This window comes from Carettochelys insculpta, chromosome 1, assembly GCF_033958435.1.
Source record: "Carettochelys insculpta isolate YL-2023 chromosome 1, ASM3395843v1, whole genome shotgun sequence".
Lineage (NCBI taxonomy): Eukaryota > Metazoa > Chordata > Testudines > Carettochelyidae > Carettochelys > Carettochelys insculpta.
This window is the reverse complement of record NC_134137.1, coordinates 85817026-85840356: the sequence shown is the minus strand read 5'-3', so window position 1 is coordinate 85840356 and position 23331 is coordinate 85817026. Positions and strand designations below refer to the sequence as shown.

At 41.5% G+C, this 23331-nt stretch overlaps 1 protein-coding gene across 1 annotated transcript; it reads right to left on the bottom strand.

The window, feature by feature from the left end:
- Positions 1–686: 686 nt before the first annotated feature.
- KLF5 (KLF transcription factor 5) lies at positions 687–22360 on the bottom strand. The gene is made up of 4 exons (XM_074982873.1): positions 22032–22360; positions 19130–19997; positions 17891–17950; positions 687–2612 (listed from the first exon to the last, which is right to left on the bottom strand). The coding sequence occupies exons 1-4, from the start codon at positions 22212–22214 to the stop codon at positions 2434–2436; spliced, it is 1290 nt and encodes a 429-aa protein (XP_074838974.1). The 5' UTR covers positions 22215–22360; the 3' UTR covers positions 687–2433.
- Between the last annotated feature and the right edge of the window lie 971 nt (positions 22361–23331).

Genomic DNA, 23331 nt, shown 5'->3' with positions numbered 1-23331 from the left:
ACTTCAGTAGAGCACTTACAGTGGCAGTCGCACTCAACAGTAGCTGGGCTTTTAGTGATTGGAGAAAGGACTTGGGATATCAGGATTCAATTTCTCATTCTTTCATAACCATGGAGGAACACTCCCTAGCTGTTATCTCAGCTCACTCATCTGTAATGTACATAATACATTATTCTGTCTCACAGGGGCGTTGAGAGGATGCAAAATATCTCAGCTGAAGTAAGTCACTGTAAATATACAATTCTATAAGATCAGCTCTACTGTAGTTTGTGTTTCTTCCAGACAGTACTTGTGGTGTTTTTCCTCAAGTTTGTAGGTGCAAAGGAGAGGGGCATCAACCAGGAGTTGCTTGTACACATTTGCTTTGTTTTTAAAAATGACCCATAAGCCTCTTTTCCTCAGTAGACAAGATCTTTCCATTTCAGGAAGATAGTGGACAACAATAAATCCACCTTCCACAAAAGGTGACAGAGCTGCAAAACAGGTATCAATAGAACCATAAAGCTAGTTCTTATCACTTCATATTTGCTATTTTAATTGCAACGATGCCTAGGAAGCGTTAGGTGCTTTCCAAGCAGAATGTAAGTCCCTGCAATGAAGAACATTCAGTGTTGTCTTAATTTTTTTTTTTTAAATCACTATACAAAGGCACTATTAAGGAGGTATTACAGAGAACTCAGTTATTTTAGGCACTTGGTTTTATTTTTCAAAAAGTTGTCTTTATATATAAACCATTTAATTCTCTCTCAAAACAGTCTACACCTATACAGCTGTTTGCTCCATCATTTGCATAGGAAATACCACAAATACAAAAATAAGGGGGGAGCAGATAGGGAAGAAGAAGCAAAACAGTAACCAATTTATGCATGTGTTTTCATGTATAAACATTTGAAGGCTTACAAAAATTATTTACATCATATTTGTCAATTATTTACATTTAAGAGCAATGTTTCTAACTATAGCAAAAACTATAATTTATCAAGTGTATGTAAAATTGTCTTTAAAAAGTCTATCATATACCATGAAATAAATAAAAGACAAAAACAAACAGTTTTAAAACAAAGGTATGTTTTCCTTTGAGACCCTTTTTTGGCTTTTTGGTGGTTTATTCTACCTATTGGTTGACTGCATTAAAAAAAAAAATCACAGCTTGTCCATTGCATAAGTGTATTAATTGGTTTTCCTTTGTTTTAGATATTTTGGCCAAATTCTAATGTAACCTCATTTTTGGCTCTTCATTTCCTATCTCAAGACAGGACACGTGACTACATTCACTGTTGGCATAGAAGGTCAGAACTCCATTGACTTCTATTTATGTCAGCAGCGATTTTTATCTTGTATGTCAATGTTAACAATGGATTAACTAAAACTGCACTATAATTTTAACTGAAATTACTGTATCCTTTACCTTCTGATAAATTACATGCAAGCATCCACATGAAACTAGATCATACTGGTGCTAAACCAGCTTAACATGTCAGTCTATGAAAATTGCATCCTAAATCCTTTTTTTTTTTTTTAAAGTGATACTAAGTTTAGCTTATAATAAGAGGTTTAACATTCTGTATAACGTAACTATGCTCATTAAGCTTCCAACATTTGCAGTTCATTCGAAACATTTTGCCATTTTAAAGCATTTTGAAAACTCAGTCCTGTGTTGAATACTCAGTGCACATTTATGTTTACAGGTACAAAGTATCTGAATGGCTAGTTCATTTTTCTTCAAAAATGAAATTAAGTTGGTAATGTTTTGAGAGGTATTTAAATAAATTTAATTGTAAATGTGCCATGTTATCAAAATGTATACAATGTCTGAATCTTCTTCTGAGAATTCTCAGAAAATTTTTGTAATAACTCTTAAAAGCTGATTTGCATATTTACAAAATCATTGTCATGGCAAACATGCAACATACTGAACAAACATTTTGTTCTATGGCGGCTTAAGAAGTTTTCTATATATTTTATCTCCACAGAAAGACTTAACTTTTTTTTTTTTTTAAACCCACAGGTACTAAATACGTCCAGTAAAAACCTGACAGACTACAACTCATGGCTTGTACTTTTGTGGCCATTTGTCTATGCTCTCCCATTAATTCATTTACTAAACATTGCCACAATAATGACAGTGCTTTGGTCAAAACACCGTAAGAAAATAATCTAGAACCGTGCAATGTGTTGAGACGTAATACTTGAGATGAAACCTGCTGACTAAAGCCATATACATAACCAGAGCAAATAAGATGACCGAACTCTCTGGTACTGCGATACAGTGTCTCCCCTGTTTCCTCATAAATATACAAAATATACAATTCCAGCTTCTTTGGAGACTTTTTCTAGAGAGACTGTCCACAGTCAAAAATTCAAATTAACTACATACTGAGAGTCACTAGGAAATTGCATAGATACAGCCATCCTCCGCATCAAGCCCAGCATTTAATTCTGATGTCTCTTCATATGTAGAGCCAGGTGGTCAGAGCGAGAGAAGCTACGATTGCACACGGCACACTGGAAAGGCTTGGCTCCTGTGTGCTTCCTGTAGTGGCGTGTCAATTCATCAGAGCGAGCAAATCTCCAGTCACAGCCATCCCAGGTGCATTTGTATGGCTTCTCACCTGAAATGTTGGGAACATACAAAAACCAATGGTCAGCTGTGATGCCACAGAGAAGAAGTTAACCAGAGCTCAAACTAATTGTCCTTAGTTTTCACTTTTAAAGAAAGGTGCAGGAGGGGAGTGTTCATAGCTCCCTATGATCTGCAGCTATGAACCTGCAGGTTCATTTTTGCTAGAAGTTCACATAATTTTGTTCTTTACAAGTTGTGGTGGACAGACAGCACTGCCACCATAAGCTGATTAGATGCCCAGTTATGAAAAGTAAAAATATACACCTACAAGTAATTACACAGAGCTGAAACATACACCCTCTCACAATGAGAGGGGTTAGAGAGCACCATTCCCATCTGCTCCAACTTAAAGATATACACATTATGAAAGTTTACAAGAGTCATTCATTAAAGCCATATTTCAAACCTAGTTTAAATAGGCAGAAGGCTACTATAAAAATTTACAATACAGTGACTTCAAAGCTTCTGATGTGTTGTTAAAACTAGAACCGCTTACGTGGTATGTAACATACTACAGTATAAGATTTTCTAAAATTAAAGAAAAACAATCAACACTGCAACAAAAATCTTGTGGTGTTCTGGTGCAGGACAGATTGTATTTTTATATCTATAGAAAAGCATTTAAAAAAGACTCAGGCCCAAGTTTTCAAAATTCGATGTCTAGAATTAGGTGCTTATATGGCCAGATTTGTCAGAGTTGCCAGGACCCTACAACTCCTCTCAACTTACACAGAAAGTGCACATCACCTCTGGGGGAAAAGAAACTGGCTGTTTATAGAGAAGCCTAACAGACTGAAGTGCCCAGCTTCAGGCATCTAGATTTGAACACGTTGGCTAAAACACCTCAAGTATTTGCATTAATCCATTTCAGGATTGAAAAAGGGACATTTTAAGCAGCCCTATAATTTGTAGTTAGGTTTGCTGAAGTATTGGAGAACTACCAAGTCACAAAGTCAAAGTGATTTTGTTCTTGACAACAGGCAACCAGTTAGTAAAACAAAAACACAACTCGCCTGCTTTGAAGCTAGGATATAGGAGATGTCATCCTAAAAAGAGGCAAACATACTTTTCATATGAATAGAGAGCTAGGATTGCCTATTCATAAAATCACTTGTACAAGGATACACACTGAATGACTACAGTCAGCTAAAGGTGGCTTTTAAAGTGTGACACACAGGTTACCAGACAGAAAAGGGAGAATTCACTAAAGCACTCAGTGTTGCCTTATCTGTGCTCCATTTGAAGTGAACCATAAAACTTTCCTTGACAAACAGGAGCAGAGCCAGGCCAACAGCAAGTGCTTTGGAAAAATACCACTCAGGCTATATCTACACCAGCATTCCTCTTCCGGAAGAGGCATACAAATGAGGTATGCAAGCGTAGGCACAGCCTCAGAGTACCTCGTGCACCACCTTCTTCCTAGTTCTGATCACACGAACATTCTCCCCTCTTATTCATAGCCAATAACATTCCTCAAACTAATCACAGGTTGAATCGCTCTCATCCGGCACTCTTGGGACCTGACCAGTGCCAGATCCAATTTGTGGGACCACAAGAGGTCAATATTGTCTAGCAGCATTACCAACACTTCCACTGCTTACTGAACTCTCAGAAGAAATTCAGAAGTAAATTACAGACAAACACAAAACACTGAGCGCCAACACTAGTGGCTGTAAACAAACTTTATGGTACCACAGGAAACCTGGCCACACCCATGTAAAATTATCATCCGGCTAACTGAAATCATGCCAGATTACGGATGCTGCCACACAAGAGTTCTGAATTAGAGAGGGTCAACATGTATAAATGCTTGGAAAGTATTTTAATGCAAAGTTAGAATATGCTAACAAGGAAGCCAGCACCATGGGACCAGACAGCTCGTTTGTGTGAGAACTTCCATGTCAGAAGGTTAAGCAATTCAGCAAAAATTAAACTTGACAGAAGAGCTAAATCCCTTGATTGATGTCAATAGAAGATGGTTTAGGCTGCAGCCGGTTATAGGTCACTATATGCTCTGCATGACTGTGACCAATGAGCAGAGTCATCATTTGATTCCTGATATGACATACTGTAATTAAAACAATGATACTGTGTAAACCTGGCATATGAAGTCACTACTACTACCACCACCACCAGAGAAGACAACTGGGAATTAGAATCCCAGAGTTAAAGATGGAAGTCCAGCACAGGATATTTTGCAGTATAAGCGAGCACCCTTTCCTAAATTTCCTATAAGTTGCTCCATACTTGTTAATGCGATCTCTAGAACATTAAGTTTGTGTCTACACTTAAGAAAAACTTCAAAATGGCCATGCTAATGGCCAAATCAAAGAATACTAATGAGGTGATGAAATGAATATTTAGTGCCTCATTAGCATGCTGCCACCCGCGACACTTCAAAAATGCCACATTTCGCTTGCCCATGGCTCATCTACATGGGGGTCCTTTTCGAAAGGACCTTGGAAACATTGAAATCCCCTTACTACTATCAGCGGATATTTGCAGCTGATAGGGATAAGGAGATTTTGATGGTTGCAGAATCCTTTCCAAAAGGACCCCATGTAGACGAGCTGCAGGTGAGTGAAGTGCCATAGCTGGCGGCATGCTAATGAGGCACTGAATATTCACTTCAGCACCTCATTAGTATCCTTCGATTTGGCCATTAGCATGGCCAGTTTGAAGGTTTTTGTAAGTGCAGACATAGCCTAAATTACAGATGACATGGATGCAGAAAAATCCACTTTTAGGTCTGCTTTGTGTGAAACAGAAACAAGCATACCTGTTTTGTGGAATGTGTGACAGTAGCTATGCTTGTACCACCTGGTTCTTCTAGAATTTTTTTTGTGATTGGACTTTTAACTTTTTTTTCCCCTCCAATTATTTGATTTCTCTTAGGATTAAGATTTAAAAAAAAAAAACTAAATAGCCTTGGCAACATAGCTCTCTGGTAGACATGTGTTCCTTTAATAGTCATGTATTAAAAGCTACCTTCTCCTGTAGTTGACACCTCAGGGTCCCTCCCCAACCTTGCCCCACAGATAGCAGCAGAGGAAGAGAGGAGAAAGGACTGGGAGATACCTCAGAGAAACACCCATACTAACTGGTTTTGTTTAGGAGCTAGAGCAGGATGATCTGAAGCAGAAAAAAATGGAGAAGCAATACTAGCTGGAAGGGAGGCTGTGGATATCTACATGTGTTTGGAAAGACAAAAATTTCTCCACACTTCCTAAATTTGGAGTTTATATCATGAGTCACTTCTATTTTCAGTTCAGTTTTCACAACTATGTTTATGCCACATGGTAGCAATACAAATTCAGAGGGACCCAACCAGTTGGAAGAAATTCAAGGTGTAGCTCTGGACCCTGCTATTTGTTCTGTGCACACACAACAACTGGTCAAAAAATGGAAAAGAAAAATTCACGTTTCTTTCCCCTCCTCACATTTGACTCGTTGACCAGCTCTGGAGTTGGCTGGTAAGACGTAAATGTGGTGGAAATTTCTTCTAAATCTCTCTCCCCCAGTCCTTCATTGAAGCTTCAAATCATATCAAGAAGGTCTGGTACTCAATGTGTGAAGTGGGTTTGGTTTTAAACGTGGCCACTGTTTACAATGTTGCTGCTGTTCCTGCAGACGTGGAGTGGTGTGGCTGGAGTTTCATGCACTCCATTGCAGTGCACCGAGAACACCTCACAAAACCACCTTGCATAACCAGTGTCTACTGTGCATACCACATGTCCTGCTGGTGGGATGAAACAGTAACACGTAGCATGCTGATGTGTGTATAAATTACTGATATTCTGGACTAGGCCTGCCACTGGTGGCGGGGGTGGGGGGGGGGGTGGGAGGGGAGAAGAACGAAAGAGGACAGCTGCTTAGGGGCCCAGAGCACCACCTGCAGCTACCACTTCACCAGTGGCAACAGCGCAAGCACTGTGACCTTTTGAATTGTCGCAATGGCGTTGCTCCAGACAGCTGGGGCAGGGACCACAGGGGAGCAGCTCAACACTGCAGCCTGGCCAGTGCTGAAGGCTGACCGTCCTCTAAGCCCCACTCCTTCTGGGGCTACAACACTAGACCCCCTCCCCTCCCATCCCACCTTGCCCTAGGGCCCACAGCAGCTGTTGGCTCCACTGTTCTGGGAAGTAGTAACTTGTGGCCTTGTAGGGCATAGGATACTAAATAAATCCTGATTCTGCTGACAGGAAGAGCAAAAACCCATTGACTTAAATAGATTAATGATTTCCCCTGCAAATCTAGGGTGAACATCAGTTAGACCGTGTATTCTCAGACTAGGGGGCATGCTCAGCTGGGAAGGGGTGTGAAGAAATTCCAATGGGGGCCTGAGGCAACCAGGCCCCCCCGCATCATTCCCCCTCTTTTGCTTCTGGCTCTCAGTCCCTGCCCCTTTATGTTGGTGACCTGGCACAGCCACTATAAAAAGTAGGCAGCCAGCAAAGACCCACATGCAAAGGTGAGTGTAGGTTGGGGGGGGGTCTGGCTTAAGTAAGGGGGATGTGGATGGAGTGAGTGGGGAGCTGGTGGTGCCTGGTTTTGTAGGAGGGGAAGGGTTCAGGAGGGGACAGCATGTGGGGCTTAGATAGCCAGCTGGGTTGCAGGATTCATGGGGCTTGAGCTGCTAGTCCTGGCAGCGCAGGGCTTGGGCTGGCAGGCAGGTGGCTGGCCTGGGCAGTGTGGGGCTTGGGTGGGTGACAGGCCCCAGCAGCTGGCAGGCAGCTGGCTAGGGCTCAAGTGGACAGCTCTGGCAGCACAGGGCTGAGGCGGGTGGGCAGCTGGTGCAGGCAGCTATAGCAGCTGGCATGGTGCTGTGGCAGCTGGTGCTGCACTAGGCACCCTCAAGGGGCCAAGAAAAACTATTTCTGCTTATTTTTAAAACATTTTGATGGAGTTTGTTTATTGTAAACTACAAATTGAATTTTTTGTAAAGGTGGGTTGGATGATGGTAAAGGAGAGGGGAATGAGAGTTTCAAAAAAGAAAATCAAAAGGGGGCATGACGCTGAAAAGTTTGGGAACCACTGAGCTAGACTATCATGGCTGCTGGCCAGGCCATCTTTGTCACAAGACTGGAAATATTCATAATATTATGCCCCGTTATGGCAATGGCAGCCTACACATTGCTTCTCTGCTCTGTGCCGCTGTTCCTCCCGCCCATGCCCTCATAGCCCCACCTGCACTTCTCCAGGTGTGAGCTGTGAAGAATTGCACAAGAGGAGATGCATGGTGGGGATGGAGGAAGCACCTCACTAACCCAGCATTTCATTTAGGAGTAATTAATGCCATAATACTGCCGCTCACCCCTATTAGGGGTAGTGGTGTGGGATGCAAGACTGGAAAAAATTATTTTTAGTTCCAGTATGAATGCTGAGCTAATTCTGGAGAAATCTGAGAGGTGAAATATTGAAGAAACAAAACTACGTTTGTAATGCTAGTTTCTTCTAGAAAATTCTTGAAGTGAATCAATTTCAAGTAGTTTTCTTGGGGTGTGGGGAGAGGTAAATGAAGACAGAAACCAAACTCTTGTTTGAAAGGAGAGACAGCTAGCCCTGGTACTGTTGCATCCTTCTCAAGCCATACACGTTTGGGTTATAGTTAGTGAGAAGAATTTGATCTCAGTTCTTATAAGAAAAAAAATAACCTAAAGTTTTGGTTTTTTTTTTGACAGGGAAAATCTTTTGTTTAAAAAAAAAAAAAAAAAAAAGAAGAAGAGTCATTCTAGTTCTTTGCTATACAGATTTTAATGAATTAAGGAATCTGTTTAAAAAACAAACAAAAACCACCACCAAGGGACACTGAAGGCTTTATCAAAAATTTTCATTGGCTCCATAGTAATGTAGGATTTGTTTACTTTAACAATTGTGTGAAACACAGTAGCTATAGAGTTTCACAACTATTTGGTTTCCTCCAGCAGTTTAGAACTTCTATAGAATATTAAACCAAGAATGCCACTGGACCTCAACTACTATGTACTGTAATTCAGTTACTGGAATAGGATCACTGTAGCAAACAAATATTTCACTGTAAAAGCAGCTAACTCCTCCACTTCAGGGGAGCTTCCACAGGATCTGTTAAAATGTCAACACTGTTCAAGTAAAACACCATGGAGGAAGCTGGTACCGATTTCTAGCCAAACAGCACACTCCAGCCCTTTCTTCCAAAGCCAGAAATACTACACACAGCTCTTCTGGGAAACAGAACTGCTTTCTGTTCCATTATATTTCAACAGGATAGAGGTTTCATACTTTTAATTGGATTTTCACATAATCTCCTTCCAGTATCACTGATTTATAATATTTTGTTAGGCTTACACATCACAAAGTCCTATTTTAAATTCTTCAACTGTTAATATGTATCCATTCTTTAACAACAAAAAATATTTGTATAGCATGTGAAACAAGCTCGTATTTTAGTGTGTCTGTTAAACTGTTTGTTGAACACTAGACTAGTCTGAAATGGCTCTAGGAGAAAGCACTTACGTTTTCCTTTATCGCTTGCTAACTTGAAAAACCAAAACCCTCCTCCTTGTAAACTTACTTGTGTCTAAAGCAAACAGTAATAGTCTAAAGGTTAGAAAGATGTCAAAAGAAGGCTTTGATGTCCATAGGAGGAATGCTACTGAGTCTGCAAGCCTTCTCTGCTGCTTTACCTACGTGATTCCCAAATTTCAGCCAACACGGCCCTTGCTGGTCACTGCAGAAACCTATCTAGTCACATGGCAGAGGGCCTCCTTAACTTAAGATGCTAAAGATCACATTAGTCACCTGTGGGAGAGGTGGTGGTCCACATTCAAGAAACCCTTCTCTATTTAAGTCACTGCCTCAGCAAGACATTTCGGATGCCCCACATAGTTAATCTCCCAGCAACAATACAGGAATCAGATGATTAAGGTTGGAAGTGACCTTTGGGATCAAACTAGTCCAACCCCTGCAAAAAGCAGGGCCAACCCCCACAAAGTCATAACCTTCTGCTGCTAGAACTTATTCGCTGCTAGAACTTGGAAAAGTTACAAGTCTCAACATGACAGAAAGGTTAGAACTAATCTTTTTCAGGGTTTACCTGAAATAGCTTTTCTGTAGATTATGCTTGGACTACAAGTGGCTGCGTGTCTGTGTGAGTGTCTCCCCCAGATGACTTGTGAACTATGGCACAGGTGTCTAGCCCTGACAATTCATCTGTGTCTGTTTTCCACTGATACAAGTTTCCCTTTAATGTAACACTTACCCAATCAGCACTATAGCATAATCATTAAGGATTCCTTCACATAAATACAATTGTTTTACAATTGGAAGCATTACTCTTGTGGATGGGGGAGGCAGATTGAGTTACTCTTTAATTAACCACTATTTTGATCACCTTCCACCACAAGTGTGTAGAAGCACGAAAAAAAGTTAGCATTGTTAGGAAAGGGAAGGTGGAGATGCACATCAAAAGTTAAATCACTAAATCCTAGTTTTCATTCTCTTTGCGACTAAAAACGTGCAAGATGACATTATCTCCTCCCCAGCCAACAAATATTCAGAATTCCCTGACGCTCTGAAGCACTCTTATTTTGTTAAGTCTTGTCTCATACAACTCCAGGATTACGGAAGAATCCTGACTGGCTTTTGAAGTAGTTATTTTCTCCCCAGTATAACACTGCCATAGCAAAGATTGTCTCACCTCAAGTGTACACACAAAAGGCAGGCAATGCTAATGTTTTAGAAAGTGGGTTATAATAAACCCATGCCATTTGCCAGGCTGTTTGAATTTACATGTCGTCATGTGGAAAAGGAGGGTTTCCTCATGCCTGGCAAGTACCTACAGTTCTAGTACTTGCATAGTAAGAGGTTTCCCTTAATGGGACGCAGTAAGTTTATACTCCATGCCTTAAGATTGTCACAGACTATATTTATACTAAAAAGTTAAAGCAGTAAGTTAAAGCACTGCACTGTTGCCAAAATGAAAGGTTTTACTATATCCTTAAGAGTTGTTAAAGAGCACGAAATATAAATAATGCAGTCTGACAGAAAAGGAATGCTGCTATCAAGATACTCAGCCTAAACTAGGACATTACTTAAATGTTTTTAACTTTCTATTGGGAGGTTCGTGTCAGCTAGTAAACAAACAACAACAGTCTCTCCAGACTATAGTCTATGGAACTAGAGGAGGAGAGTCAATTGTCCAAGTCAGGCTCAGACATGAATTACAATATGGAATGTTTAATCAAATAATGGCAAGTTTTAATCACTGGCAGTTGCCGTGAATCTTGGATTGCATTAGTGTTGGACAGTCAAAATGAACTATATTTAAAGCCAGTCTCTCAGGTCAATAGTTGCCTTATCAGGAATCAAATATCCTGGAAATGAAGTTTAATCCTCTCAGGGAGCAATTGACAAAAAAGTTTTTAAGCTTCCACGCTTAGAGACCTTTTAGGCTTTTAATCTAGAAGAGCAATTGTATTTCAGATACTTTTAAATAAAAGAGAAAACAAAAGAAAAAACCAAAAAAAACACACACACCACACACACCCACCCCAAGACCACTCTTTGCGGGACACTTGCTCGAATTTTTTTTAAATTATGCCTGGGCAGCAGGAGACTGATGACTAAATGACCCAGACAGTCTTAAGAAAAAAAAAAAAAAGAAAACACACCCACACACCACATGGTAAAACATTTCTCTAAAGCCATAATTACAGATAAAGAGTTAAATCAATTAATCCTCATGACCAACAATTATTCATTAAGACCTTGAAAAAATAAACATCCCCAAAATTATAGGTTTCATCAGGTGGTGGTAGAAATGGAAAAAACATCACAAGCAGAAAATGGATTTATGCAAGACACCAATTACTCTCCACTACCGTGAAACTAACCCTTTAAAGCATGCTACTTCTGCCTTTACATCTGCTGATTACTTTATCGGCAATATTTTAACTTTGCTCCTTTTCCATTATTCTTGTCTTTACATTAAAAAACCCCTCTTTATAAAAAAAGTGAACCCCTTTATAACCGCCATTTCTAGGAAATGGGCCCCAAATGCTCACCAAGGTAAGAAATACCATATTTCTCTCTCTTTCTGACACATACCTGTCTTTGAAGAAAAAGCTGGCAATTGTAAGACTAAAGCACATAAAGGTCTGCATTTATACTTGCAAAAGAGGAAAAATCAAAAATGCAAATTAGGCACTCATTTACATATCTTGTGCTTCATTTGCATAGTCTTTCCAGAAGAGATTCTTTTGAAAGAAAGACAGAAGTGTAAACTGGGCTCTTTCAAAAATAAATCCCATCATCGAAAGAACTCTTCTTCCTGAAACAAAATAGGAAGAAGAATTGTTTCAAAAATAGGGTTTATTTTTGAAAGAGCCTAGCCTACATTGCTTTCTTTCTTTTGAAAGTATCTGTTTTGAAAAGATACTATGCAAATGAAGTGCAAGATATGTAAATCAGTACCTCATTTGCATTCCTCTTTCAAAAAAAGAGGAATGAAGTATAAACATAGCCAAAGTGTATTAACAGCTGGGAGATTAGCCTCTCCTGCCCTATGGCTCCAGTGTAGCTAAGGTGATACTTTCCAAAATGCAATCAATGTATTGGCAGGACTGTATTTTGGGTAAAGGAACAGAACATCTGGGTTCGATTCTAAACTCAGTCAGATTTCTTTGTGACCTTGGGCTTGTCACTCTTTTGCTCTGTGCTTTCATTTCCCATCGCTACAATAGCGATTCCCCACCTCACAGATGTGCCTTGAAACATAAGGTACTTCTTGCAAGTTGCTAACTAGGGTGGTGAGGGCATACAAATCACACTCAGGTCTGCTATGCCTCCTGTATTCACTATCATCTTATCTTGGAAACAAAGGCGGAACAAGCTAACTGTCCTAGCATAATGCTCATGCTGTCTGAGATGCTGAACCTTATAAGCCCCCTTCCCTTCAAGTGGAGAGAAGGATAAAAAGACAACCCAAAACCCACCCTCCTTAGTGGTTTTGTCAGTGTCGAAATCCTTGACCGCCTACAGTTAAGTGGAGGAAAAAACCCACCAAATCTGGCCCCACTAATGGGAAGCAAGTTGTGCCCCTCCTAGGAAGGGCCCAAAATATTTAAAAATTCCTAATCAAGTGAGTTTTGTTAAGTATGTCTCACACAGTTTTGATTAAACATGCACCTTCACAAAATTGTCACAAGATCGCCCGACAGTTCAATGGCAAAGTTCATATGCCCATGTAATTTATGAACAGTACCAGCTAAACACACCCACCCCTGGAAAATTGAGAATACAGATTCCTATGGGCTGAACAGAGCCTGTTGCCCACCACTGGTTCAGACAGACAGACTGATGCCCACAGCCCAATTTTCAATCTACAGACATGGAACCATGTATTAAAACTAATTTTTAAAATCTTGAGGCACTGAATAAATTAAGTTGTCCCAACCATACAGAAACATTTGAAGTGACTGGGGATGTTGCAGTATTTTGACTTCATCTCATTTAAGGAAATGCCATTTCTCTTGAGGTATCTAGGCTTTCACTTCTCATCACCACAAACAAGCTAGTTCTATAGATAGTTTTGCAGTTAATGTTAGAAACTATTTCATCTCTCTATTAATGGCAAACCCACCATGTGATCAGAGAAGAGGCCCATACAAAGACTGTACGCAGAAAACCAACTTGCAGCTGAAAAATATCCTCGTGTGTGTACCTTGATGTGTACAAAACAATAGTTTCCTCTAAATAGAAGAGAATGCATCTCAAATGTTCAGCTGTTCACAGAAATGAAGCACACAAGTCTACAGCCATAGAACGTTACAGGTGGACTAGCTCAGACTTCAGTATTAAAAGAAGCTCAAGTGCATCAATGCAAGTAGGCGATGGGCGGGGGGGGGGGGGGGGGGAAGAGAGAATACCACAGACATGTCAGTGATGGAATGGTTGACATAGTCAAGCAACATGAAAGTTAACAGGGTGCATTTATAATGCACCATTATCTGCTTTTCTCTGACATTTGAGAAGTTTTTCTAGTTGGGTACATACCTTAAGGCACTAGCATGAATAGCTAATTTTACTATCGTGTAGCCTAGAATAGATCTGTTTAAAAAACCACATGCATTATATGCTGAGTTGCACAATACAAGTTATGAAACTAAACTTGTCCTATGACTCATAAGCCAATGTATTTTAGAAGAAAATTCCTACTATAAAGAGATTGAAGAAAATCTATACTGAAAAACAACTCAAATGCACCCTACAGAACATACATGTTTTAATCAGCTAAGAATGAGGATCAAACCCAAATACACGCTAGTAAAATTAGATGTTACTTAAGAGAACTTGACACCTGATTCTAAATTGTTCAGCAAAGGATACATATTTTTATTTTACTTACACACACAGTACATTTGTAACTTGGCAACAGCCAGTGCTCAATTTTGAGGATATCAGCTTAATTTTAATATCCATGATTTTAATACAACTGAGGCAACTCTAAGGCCTGGTCTACACTATGCCTACTCCCCATCAACAATAAGCAACTGCCCCTATGTGAATAGCTGCTCTCCTGGAGGACTCTGCCTACTCTTGTCAGCCTGATGGAGTGCTACAGTGAATGGGAGAGCACTTGGAGGTTGACTTATCAAAGGGAATGCGATAAAACAAAAATGCGCACGCCAACTGCTGGTGGCTCAGTCGCCGCAGTGTTGACCCACCATGTAGTGAAGACAAGTCTAAGATCAGTTACTATTTTAGCAATTGCAAACACAGTAACTTGTTTATTCTGGAATACAACATTCACCTTACGGATTAAAAATAAAGGTCCCTGGAACAGCTCTATTAAAGCCATGGTAGCTTTACCTTCTTAAACCACAGCTGGATTTGAGTCCCCACCCTCTTAAATAAAAAAGAAAAATATAAGGGGAACTTTCAACTCTAAGCCATTTCTTATGGCCTCATTTAAATGAGGCTTACTAACCAATGGGTGGGTTCGTATTTGAGTGAGGAAACAAACCATGGCTCATACTCTGTCTTCAAAAATAAGATTTCCCCTTCAGTTTGTAATGTTTATTAAACTAACTGAAAGCCATTGAGGTGGGAGAGAATGCTAAATAAATGGAGTGAAAAGGCTCAGATTTTCCAATACAAAGGAAAAAACCATAAAGTTTGTTTTGACTTTCAATGGCGGACAAACTTTGCTGCAGGCACTTTTGATTTTAAAATGACAGATTGCTGAAGGTGGGGGCCGTTTGGGAAGAGAGATTGAAGCCAATTTAAAAAGGTATTGTCAAGAAACTAAGAATAAAGAGAAAACAACTTCAGCAGCAGTCCATGATTACCAAAGAACAAGTTTAGCCAGATAAACAGGTCTACTTCACCCTTAAGGGATTTGAAAGGCTATCACACAAAAAAGGCTTCATTGAACTGGATTACATGACTCACCTATTAATATAAACTTTGAATGTAACTATTCCATAAAAGCATTTTTAAGATTGAGAGAGAAGAGTTTAATAGTGCTGCATAAATCCAACTGTTTTAAAGGAAGTGGACAAAATAAAGCATGGAATTTATACATACAAACTCATACACTTAGCCAAATTTACCTCTAACAGGTTTTATACTACTCTTTTTGAAGTCAAATCAAGACTTCCATTGACTTCTGGGAGAAGTGGGCTATTACTTCTCCATGGACATCCGAGGTTGTGTCCACTTTCACCAAGGCAAAAATTTAGCCCTTCATCTTTCAGTACATTAAATTACACAGAATTGGAAATATCAAATGGTATGCTTGCGTTCGGACACTTTTTAGAAACTTTGCATACAAGGATGGTTTAAATTTAAAATTCTTGGCTTCTCAACTGGATATGTTTGAGACCTCACATTTAAAGTTGGTAATAGGAAATGGACTAACAAGTTTGTATTTTAACTCCTTGGACAATTTATCCCTTCATTCACTTCCCTAGAAGACCCTTTGTATTAATGGCTTGCTTCATTTCACGAGATTTTATCTGAAGCAGCATTCTTATTCCTATGAATAGATCAGCTTCCCTGACCTTTGTACACTTAGCCACACTGCTGAGGTCAAATGTCTACAGGTAAAAAAATGGAAAGCAACATTAACTTTTACTCATCCATAACAACAGGCAATAGCGATCAGAACTTTGCTAATTTCTCCCCATGTACAACAATGTTAATTTTTTTATATGTGTTCATATATTTAAATAGTATAGATTAATAATTCTAACATTAAGAGTGATTTTCATTTTTACAGCTTGGAAAAAAGTTTCCTATTAAGTTCAGCTTTATTTTTCAGTCTGTTCCCATAGTCACCATACAATGGAAAGTCACGTATTTAAATTTCTAACTGTGTCTAATGCTACTCACTCATATTTTCAATTATTTTGTAAGGAAAGAGGAATGTTATACTCCATTAGTCCAGTTTACATCTTCATGAAACAAATTCAATTATTCTCTCTTTAAGATAGCTGGTGATAAGTGATTGTGTACCACAGAATGTTCATATCAATATTCCTATGTAGTCTGTTACTACTGTAGAGCACTGACCTTTGCAAAACTGCTTTTAATTTTTACTGAGGCTGTAAGAGATAACTGCTTCATTTATGAAAACTGGATTTCCATAGTAACATTTAGCCTAGAGATATTCTGTTCCTTTACAGTAATCCAACAATCCACTCATAGAAACTGTTGAATACAAGGCTTTTTTCCATACAGATGATTAAATACACTGTTAGATCATTGCTCATGTTTTTTTTTTTTAAAAAAGAAGATGAAGCCACGTTATTCACACAGCACAACCTTAACATTGACAGTCATCCTACAGTCAGCATTTTGCTTTTAATAGACTCGAAGTTATTTTGATTTAAGGATCATACACCCAGGAAAAAGTACAGGTGGAACCACTCTAGTCTGGAACTCTCTCATCTGGCATACTCTAACTGGGCATGATTTTAGGTAGCGAGCTGATCACTTAACGTGAGTATGGACAAGTTTCACGTGGTCCCATAAAGTTTGTTTACAGCCACTAGTTTTGGCTCTCAGTGTTCTCTGCTGTAATTTACCCCTAAATGTCTTTTAAGAGCCCAGTAATCAGTGGAAGTGTTGGTAAGGCTGCTAGACAAAAATTGACCTGCCTGGTCTGGCAAATTCTTTTGTTCAGCATGTCAGGTCCTGAGGGTGCCAGACCACATAGGTTCAACATGTATTTCATACTGGAATACACATTCAACAACTGGATTTAACAAGGTTCATGGCTTCTTAGCCTATAATTCTTGGTGAAAAAGAAAAAGAACACCCTCTGTACTTTTTTCATTCATAGATTCAGCTAAACTACAAAAAAAAAAAAAAAAAAACACACAGGTAACCAAGTTCCCCACCCCCCATCCCAAAGGAATTATCTCAAACAGTTAAACAACCAACCACCGTTCTTTTGCGATGCCAGCGACCTAATGTTTAAGGAAAAAGGGTCTAAGCTGAGCAGTGGTTTGGAATGGTTCCACTCTTTCTAACACGTTTGTAACTGCCACAGGTCAAGAGAAGAGGACCCCTAGTTTACACTAGGCTCAGTGAACTGAAATATACTCATGCAGGTCCACTGACTGAAATTGCATGCATGTAGCTTCAAAATAGGATTTGGTGTATGATAGGACTACATAGGTTGTACCACTTCAGTAACTCTTCATCGATAAATAAAACTGAGATAGTTTTCTTCTGAAAAATGCAAGCTTTTTTTTAAAAAAGCAAATGTAATGCTGGAGAAAGAAAAGGGAGATGAATTTGGGAGCTACACTAAAAATCAGAAAAGAAAAATCTTTTGGAAAACAAAAAAGTCAGCCCTAGTATTTAAAATACTAAAGTCAAAAGAAATGAGACCTTGAAGATTTAATAAAATAAACTGAGATCATCATATGTTTATTGTTAAGGAGTCTAGACTCAGGGGGGAGGGGGGGCCAGAAATCCAACTTCTAGTTTTTTTTCATTAAAAAAAGTATTTTATGGTATAATTAAAGGTTTCCAATGAATTATCTTGTTTTTTTTGGTTCGTAATACCTTTTGATAGAAGGAGCTCAAAAGTAATTAAACGAACTACCTTAGAAGTCAACAGGCAATTCTAGCTTTTCTTAATCAAGTTGGTCAACTGATTTTTTTTTTTGGAAGGGCTATGTTTGAGTTGATAGTTCAATTAAAGAAATGGTAACAATGCAACCATGTTTGCTTATTAAGAGATTCATAGCGAATGAATGAATGAGGAAAAGTACATACCAGTATGAGTTCTCAGGTGAGCTTTTAAGTGAGAAGACTTTGTATAAACTTTGGTGCAGCCTAAAGAAAAGGGGAGAAAACATCAATATGTGTACACACAACTTCAGTTACACTTTGCAAAAAATATCTGAACTTACTATCTTGTAGCAGCAGAATCACTTGAAGTTTCACATACTGAGTACAGAAAGTTCTTATGAAACTACTACTTTATACAAGTCAAGAGGAAAAATACTTAATATTTACTTATGATACTATACAAAAGCATAGCTGCTAGTCTAAATACAGCTGACAGTTCACATTTGAATTATACCTGCTACATGAAAAAAAACATACCTGTTACTCAAAGATATGGTCACTGACATACTTTAGTTTTTTAAAATGTTCCTAAAGTACTTGGTCTGATTTTTTCAGGCTCTTACTCAATATCACTTATTTACCATAGTTCTATACTCCTCCCCTCCCCCTTTGTGGCATTTGTTGTACTGTAACATTTACTACATTTGAGATTATATTTGAGAGAGAAAAACTGGTTTCTATTCACCACGTTGACTTTTTATATCTGTGATTACATATTTCAATAGTCAATGATTAACATCTGCTGCTAGGTTAGTCTTTTTTAGCCTAGCATACAAAATGGATGGACTTCAAGAGGGGTACAGACATAAGGTTTGGGGAAGAGGTGGGTGGGGTGGGGGGAGAAGAGGCTGGACAGTTTTGAAAAAACTATTCTAGTTGACAACTGATGAACAAATTCAGAGTCTTCTGTTCATATCAAGACTGTCTGGTTTACAGATGCTACAGATGTGGCTTTATGTCCCAAATCAACAGGCTTCAATACACCACCTTACACCTGTTGAAGATATCTGCTACAAAGCATGAGCTGGATATCAAAATTGTTCAATGTTAGCTTCAACAGTAACATTGCCCCTCCCTCTCAAGTTAGAAGTTTTGTGATACAGAGATCCACACACATATATGTGGAACATGATTAGTTCAGCCTTCTCTTCCAAAAAAAGTTTGTGACAATTCTTAATAAAGACAGCACAGAAGTATCAGGCTTTGGGGAAGAAGACTAAAACAAAGTGGATTGGGTTCTTTTTGTAGTTGGACCAGCTTGAAAGACGGTCACTTCCACCCAGATTGTGATCACTGTTAGATTTATTATGAGATTGAAGGAAAAAAAAAAATAAAAACAAACATTCTTGGACAACTCATTCTCCTTTAGGAGAAATTACTTACCAGGATAATCACAGTAGTGGATACGTCTCTTCTCCAGGTCTGGGTTACTCCTCCTATTGTATCTGACTGTCTGGATGTTCTGCGAATGTATTGGCATGGCCACTGGTAAATTTGGATTTTGGATTGCCATCTTGGAAGCTATAGTTGCAGCATAGGACGGAGGAGGGGTTAAATTCTGTAGCATTTCTGCTTGTCTATCTGGACTTCCAGGTTCTGAACTTGGGGGTGAAGGAGGGAAGTAAGTGGCCTGTGGTTGAAGAAACTGATTTGGTATTGTGTAGGTGCATTGGGGGATACCCTGGAATTGTTTCATTGCAGTCTGTGGAATAGCCGAGGAGTGAGTGTTAAGGCCTGCCATAGCTGATGATGGCATGGAAACATTGTTAAGAGAGTCCATTACCGCTGCCTGAGCAGTAGAATTGGGGATATCTAAATCCGGTGAACTCAAGAGCTGATATAACTGGCCCTGCTGGGGTGTGACAGAAAGATGAATATCTGGAGTAGGAAGCTCCTGCTTGATGAAAATGTTGTTCATGTCAGGAGTTTGGTGAGAGCTGAAGATGCTGGTAAACTCTGGGAGAGCCTGAGTGGGGGCAGGGGCAGTAGTTTCACTCTGATGATTGAAGATGGTAACTGGTTCTGTCTTGATGTGGGTTACACATGGTCTCTGGGATTTGTACAGGCCAGTTCTCAGGTGAGTAATGTCAGGGAGGAAGACATTCATGTTGATGCTATAAGGCAACCCTTCACTGTCAGTGAAGAACTGGTCTACAACTGAGGCACTGTCTCGTCTGTATTTTTTGTGTTCAGGGATGACTGGAACTGGTGGAAGCTGAGGTGCCAGATACTTCTCCAGTTCACATCTCGTCTAAATGGAAACAAAAACACGTAATATGCATGATTGGTTACCAATCTACATGCAAGATGGGACATCAAGAATTAAAAAAAAAAAAAAAATCCGACCAGTACTTTTACTAGAAAAGCTAAGCAAGTTGCATCTCTTACACAGAGCAAGTTTTAAAATAGCCAGAAATGAGACATAGCAAAATAATCCTGGCTTTAAACTGACATGCTGAACAAAGTCTCCAAGAACAAATCAGGATGAACATTATGCAGAGCAAGATTAAAAGTATTTTTTTAAAAAAGTGTATCATTTAAATACTTTATTATAATAGTTACAATAAAGATGTTTTACACAAATTCCTCAAAACTCCATATGTACTTCATTTCTACAGTTCTGACATTTTACCGTTCTTCTAATAAGTTCACGGACAATCTTTTGTAGTTCACTCACTTCTTTTAAATGTTAATAGCAAAAGCCATGCCCTCATATGACTATTCAAAGGCTAACATTTAAAATAATATATATTCAGACTTCCAGAGTCTTAGAACTTCAAAGAAAATACAAACAGGTGTAAACTGATAAACACAGACAAAGAGGTGGGATAGTGAGCTTAAAGAGTCCTTTGGTCTGGAGTAACAATTTAAGATCTACAATGTCTATACTTTGTGAAGAATAAAACTCCATTTCTACCTATGTCACAATCCTCAAAGATCTTTAACTCCTACAAGGAAATCAGTCTCTTAGTATATGGGTAGGGAATCTGTGGGTGGTGAAAGTCTGATACATCAGTGATACAGTACAGTCATCAGTAAAACATTTATCATGCATGCTCCAATGGGCAAATGGTACATTCCCCCTTACCCTGTAATAAGTCCAGTCATACCAAATCCCTTTAGCACCCCCTAAAAACAGACAGCAGCTGACAAAGGAAATACAATTTTAGCAAACTTTCCAAACCTGCTTCCCAAAGACAAGGCAACCAACCACACCACACGCCTCTGACCTAGAACGTTAACATGCTAGGCTCCTTTTCCCAGCTCCTGTTTACCAGCCAAGGCCAGCTTGCTTTGAAGTCTGAAACACGTGCTCTTTCGCGGAGCCACAGGCACTGACATACGCCCCACGAACATGCACTGCCACGCTCATCAATTCCCAGGAGGGGAATCCTCTGGCAACCCAGAAGACTGACTCGGGCTGAGACCCTGGGGCAGGGCGCCCCCTAGAAATCCACACGGGAAGGGGCCTCTGCGGAGGTTTGTGCCGCTGCTCGGGATCCTACGGGCTCGCCCGCTCGGTTTATACAACGCCACTTGTGCCGCACCAGGCAACTCGCGGCGCTCAACCGCAAACGAAACTATTCAATGGAAGAGTCAAGGGCTGGAAATAGCCTCGAACTAAGCCCGATGCCGCGCTAAAAGCAGGCTGCGGTTGGCGCTGGCCGCTTTTAGCTCTTCCAGCTGTTTGCATGTGGATCTGTTGCCAAACACTGTGCTGGGACGCGCAGAAAGTCCCGGCTAGTCTCTGCACCGCCCGTCTAACATGACCGTGCGTGGGCGAGAGAGACAGGCGGCTGCCCTAATTCTGCTGCCGGGCAAGTGCACAGGCAGCAGCTGTAGCTTTCAACACTTGGAGGGGCGGCTCGTCCCCTACCCAATCGCTGCCGCTTCGGGAAGTTTGCAAGTCCGAGTCCCCGGCGTCTGGATCCGGGCCCCGCCGCCCCCAGTAAAAGTAAATATTTTCAGCGGCTCCCGGGACCAGCGGGAGGACGTAGCCGAGTCCCCACCCGCAGGATGGGGGAGCGGAGCGGAGCGGGTCTGTCCCGTCCCGTCCCGCGGAGGCTCTAGGGAGCCAGAGGGACAAGGATCGGGCCCGGCTCAGGGTAAGGCGGCCCTCCCAACCCCTCGCCCGGGTGCAGCTCCCCGCTCGCAGGCGCCGCCCCGAGCTCCCGATCCCGCCCCACCCAGTGCGGGCTCCCACTGCCGTGCGGCCCCAACACCGCAGGTCCCTCCCGCGAGGGTCCCCACCCTAGCGGCTCCCCTGGGCGTCCCCTTTCCTTACCTGCACCATCTCCTCCGGCGGGATCCTAGCGCCGCCGCCGCCTGCCTGCTGCTTCAGCTCCTCGCCCGGGAACATCGCCGCCTCTCGGGCGCCCAGCACGGGCTTGAGCTGCGCGAACACCGGCTCGTCCGGCTGCTGCACGGGCCCCAGGCGGGCACTCATGGGCAGCACCCGCGTAGCCATGGCCGAGCGGGCGCGCAACCTGCCCCTACTGTCCCTTCTGCCGACGAGCGGCCTGGGGCGGGGGATCGCTGCCCCGGCACTCGCTCCCCACAACAAGCCCGCAGCGCAGCCTCCGCCCCGCGCCGCACCCGCTGCCGCTGTCTCCTGCCCGCCGCTCCACCTGGCCCGGGTAGCGCTACCGCGGCCACATGCCCGCCTCTATTTCAGCCGACCCCACCCTGGCCGGGCGCGCGGGGGCGGGCCCTACGCGGTCGTACCACCAATGGGAAGGCAGAGCCCGCCCTAGCCCCGCCTCCCTGGGGTCGGAGGCTGTCCGCCGGTCTTGCCAGCCGCGGGGCGGGGCCAGGGGGAACAGGGTGCTAGGCACGTTCGGGCCGTGAGCTCCGGAGCCCGAGGCGGAGGTCACGGCCCTTTCCCCCGCCCGGCTCTGTGCGCTGCGCGAGGAAGGGAGCCGGTACCCAGAGCCCGCTGCAAACTGCGGATCATTTACCGCCCCCCCCCCCCCCCCCCAGCAAAGCGCGCCCCAGGCCGAAGCGTGCGAGGACTCGTGGGTGGGGCGTTCAGGGAGCTGAGGGAAGGTTGGGCGGCACAGTGGGGGAGACGCCTGTGAGCACTAGCTCAGGCCCAGTTCAGCCCTTGGAGGTTGTTTACAGTTCCTGGGGAAGCGTTTCTCCAGGAGACATTTCAAATAGCCGCCCTCAGTAGCCTTCCATCGCCAGAGGGCTTGAGAAACAAGGGCTTGGGTGGTTGGGGTTTTCTTAGCCAAGCTTTGCGCTAACACATTTCAACACAACCAGCACTGCACGTTTAAGCAATAGTCCATGAGACAGCTATTGCAAAAATAGATCAAAAGGGAAAAAAAGCGAAATAGAAATAATTGGGCTTCTTTTCCTTTCCCTAGGGAAAAAGTGCATCTCTTTTTACTCATGTTATTGTGTTCGTAGGTGTGACTCAAAGCTTGCTCTCCTGTAGATCAGTGGTTTTCAACCTGGGATCCACAGAGTCTTGAATATGTCTAAGATTTCCAACAGGATACACATCTCCATTAGAAAATATGTAGGGATTCACACATGACAAAAAGTTGAAAACCTCCGCTGTGGAAGTTATCCAGTGGACA

Bases quoted from the DNA above. Each gene is read 5' to 3' on its own strand.
- KLF5 (XM_074982873.1), bottom strand. From the start codon at position 22,214: ATGGCTACGCGGGTGCTGCCCATGAGTGCCCGCCTGGGGCCCGTGCAG. The intron at 19,998-22,031 runs GTAAGGAAAGGG...GTTTCCATTTAG, and splicing joins CGCCGGAGGAGATGGTGCAG to ACGAGATGTGAACTGGAGAA. The intron at 17,951-19,129 runs GTAAGTAATTTC...CCTTTTCTTTAG, and splicing joins CCACTACTGTGATTATCCTG to GCTGCACCAAAGTTTATACA.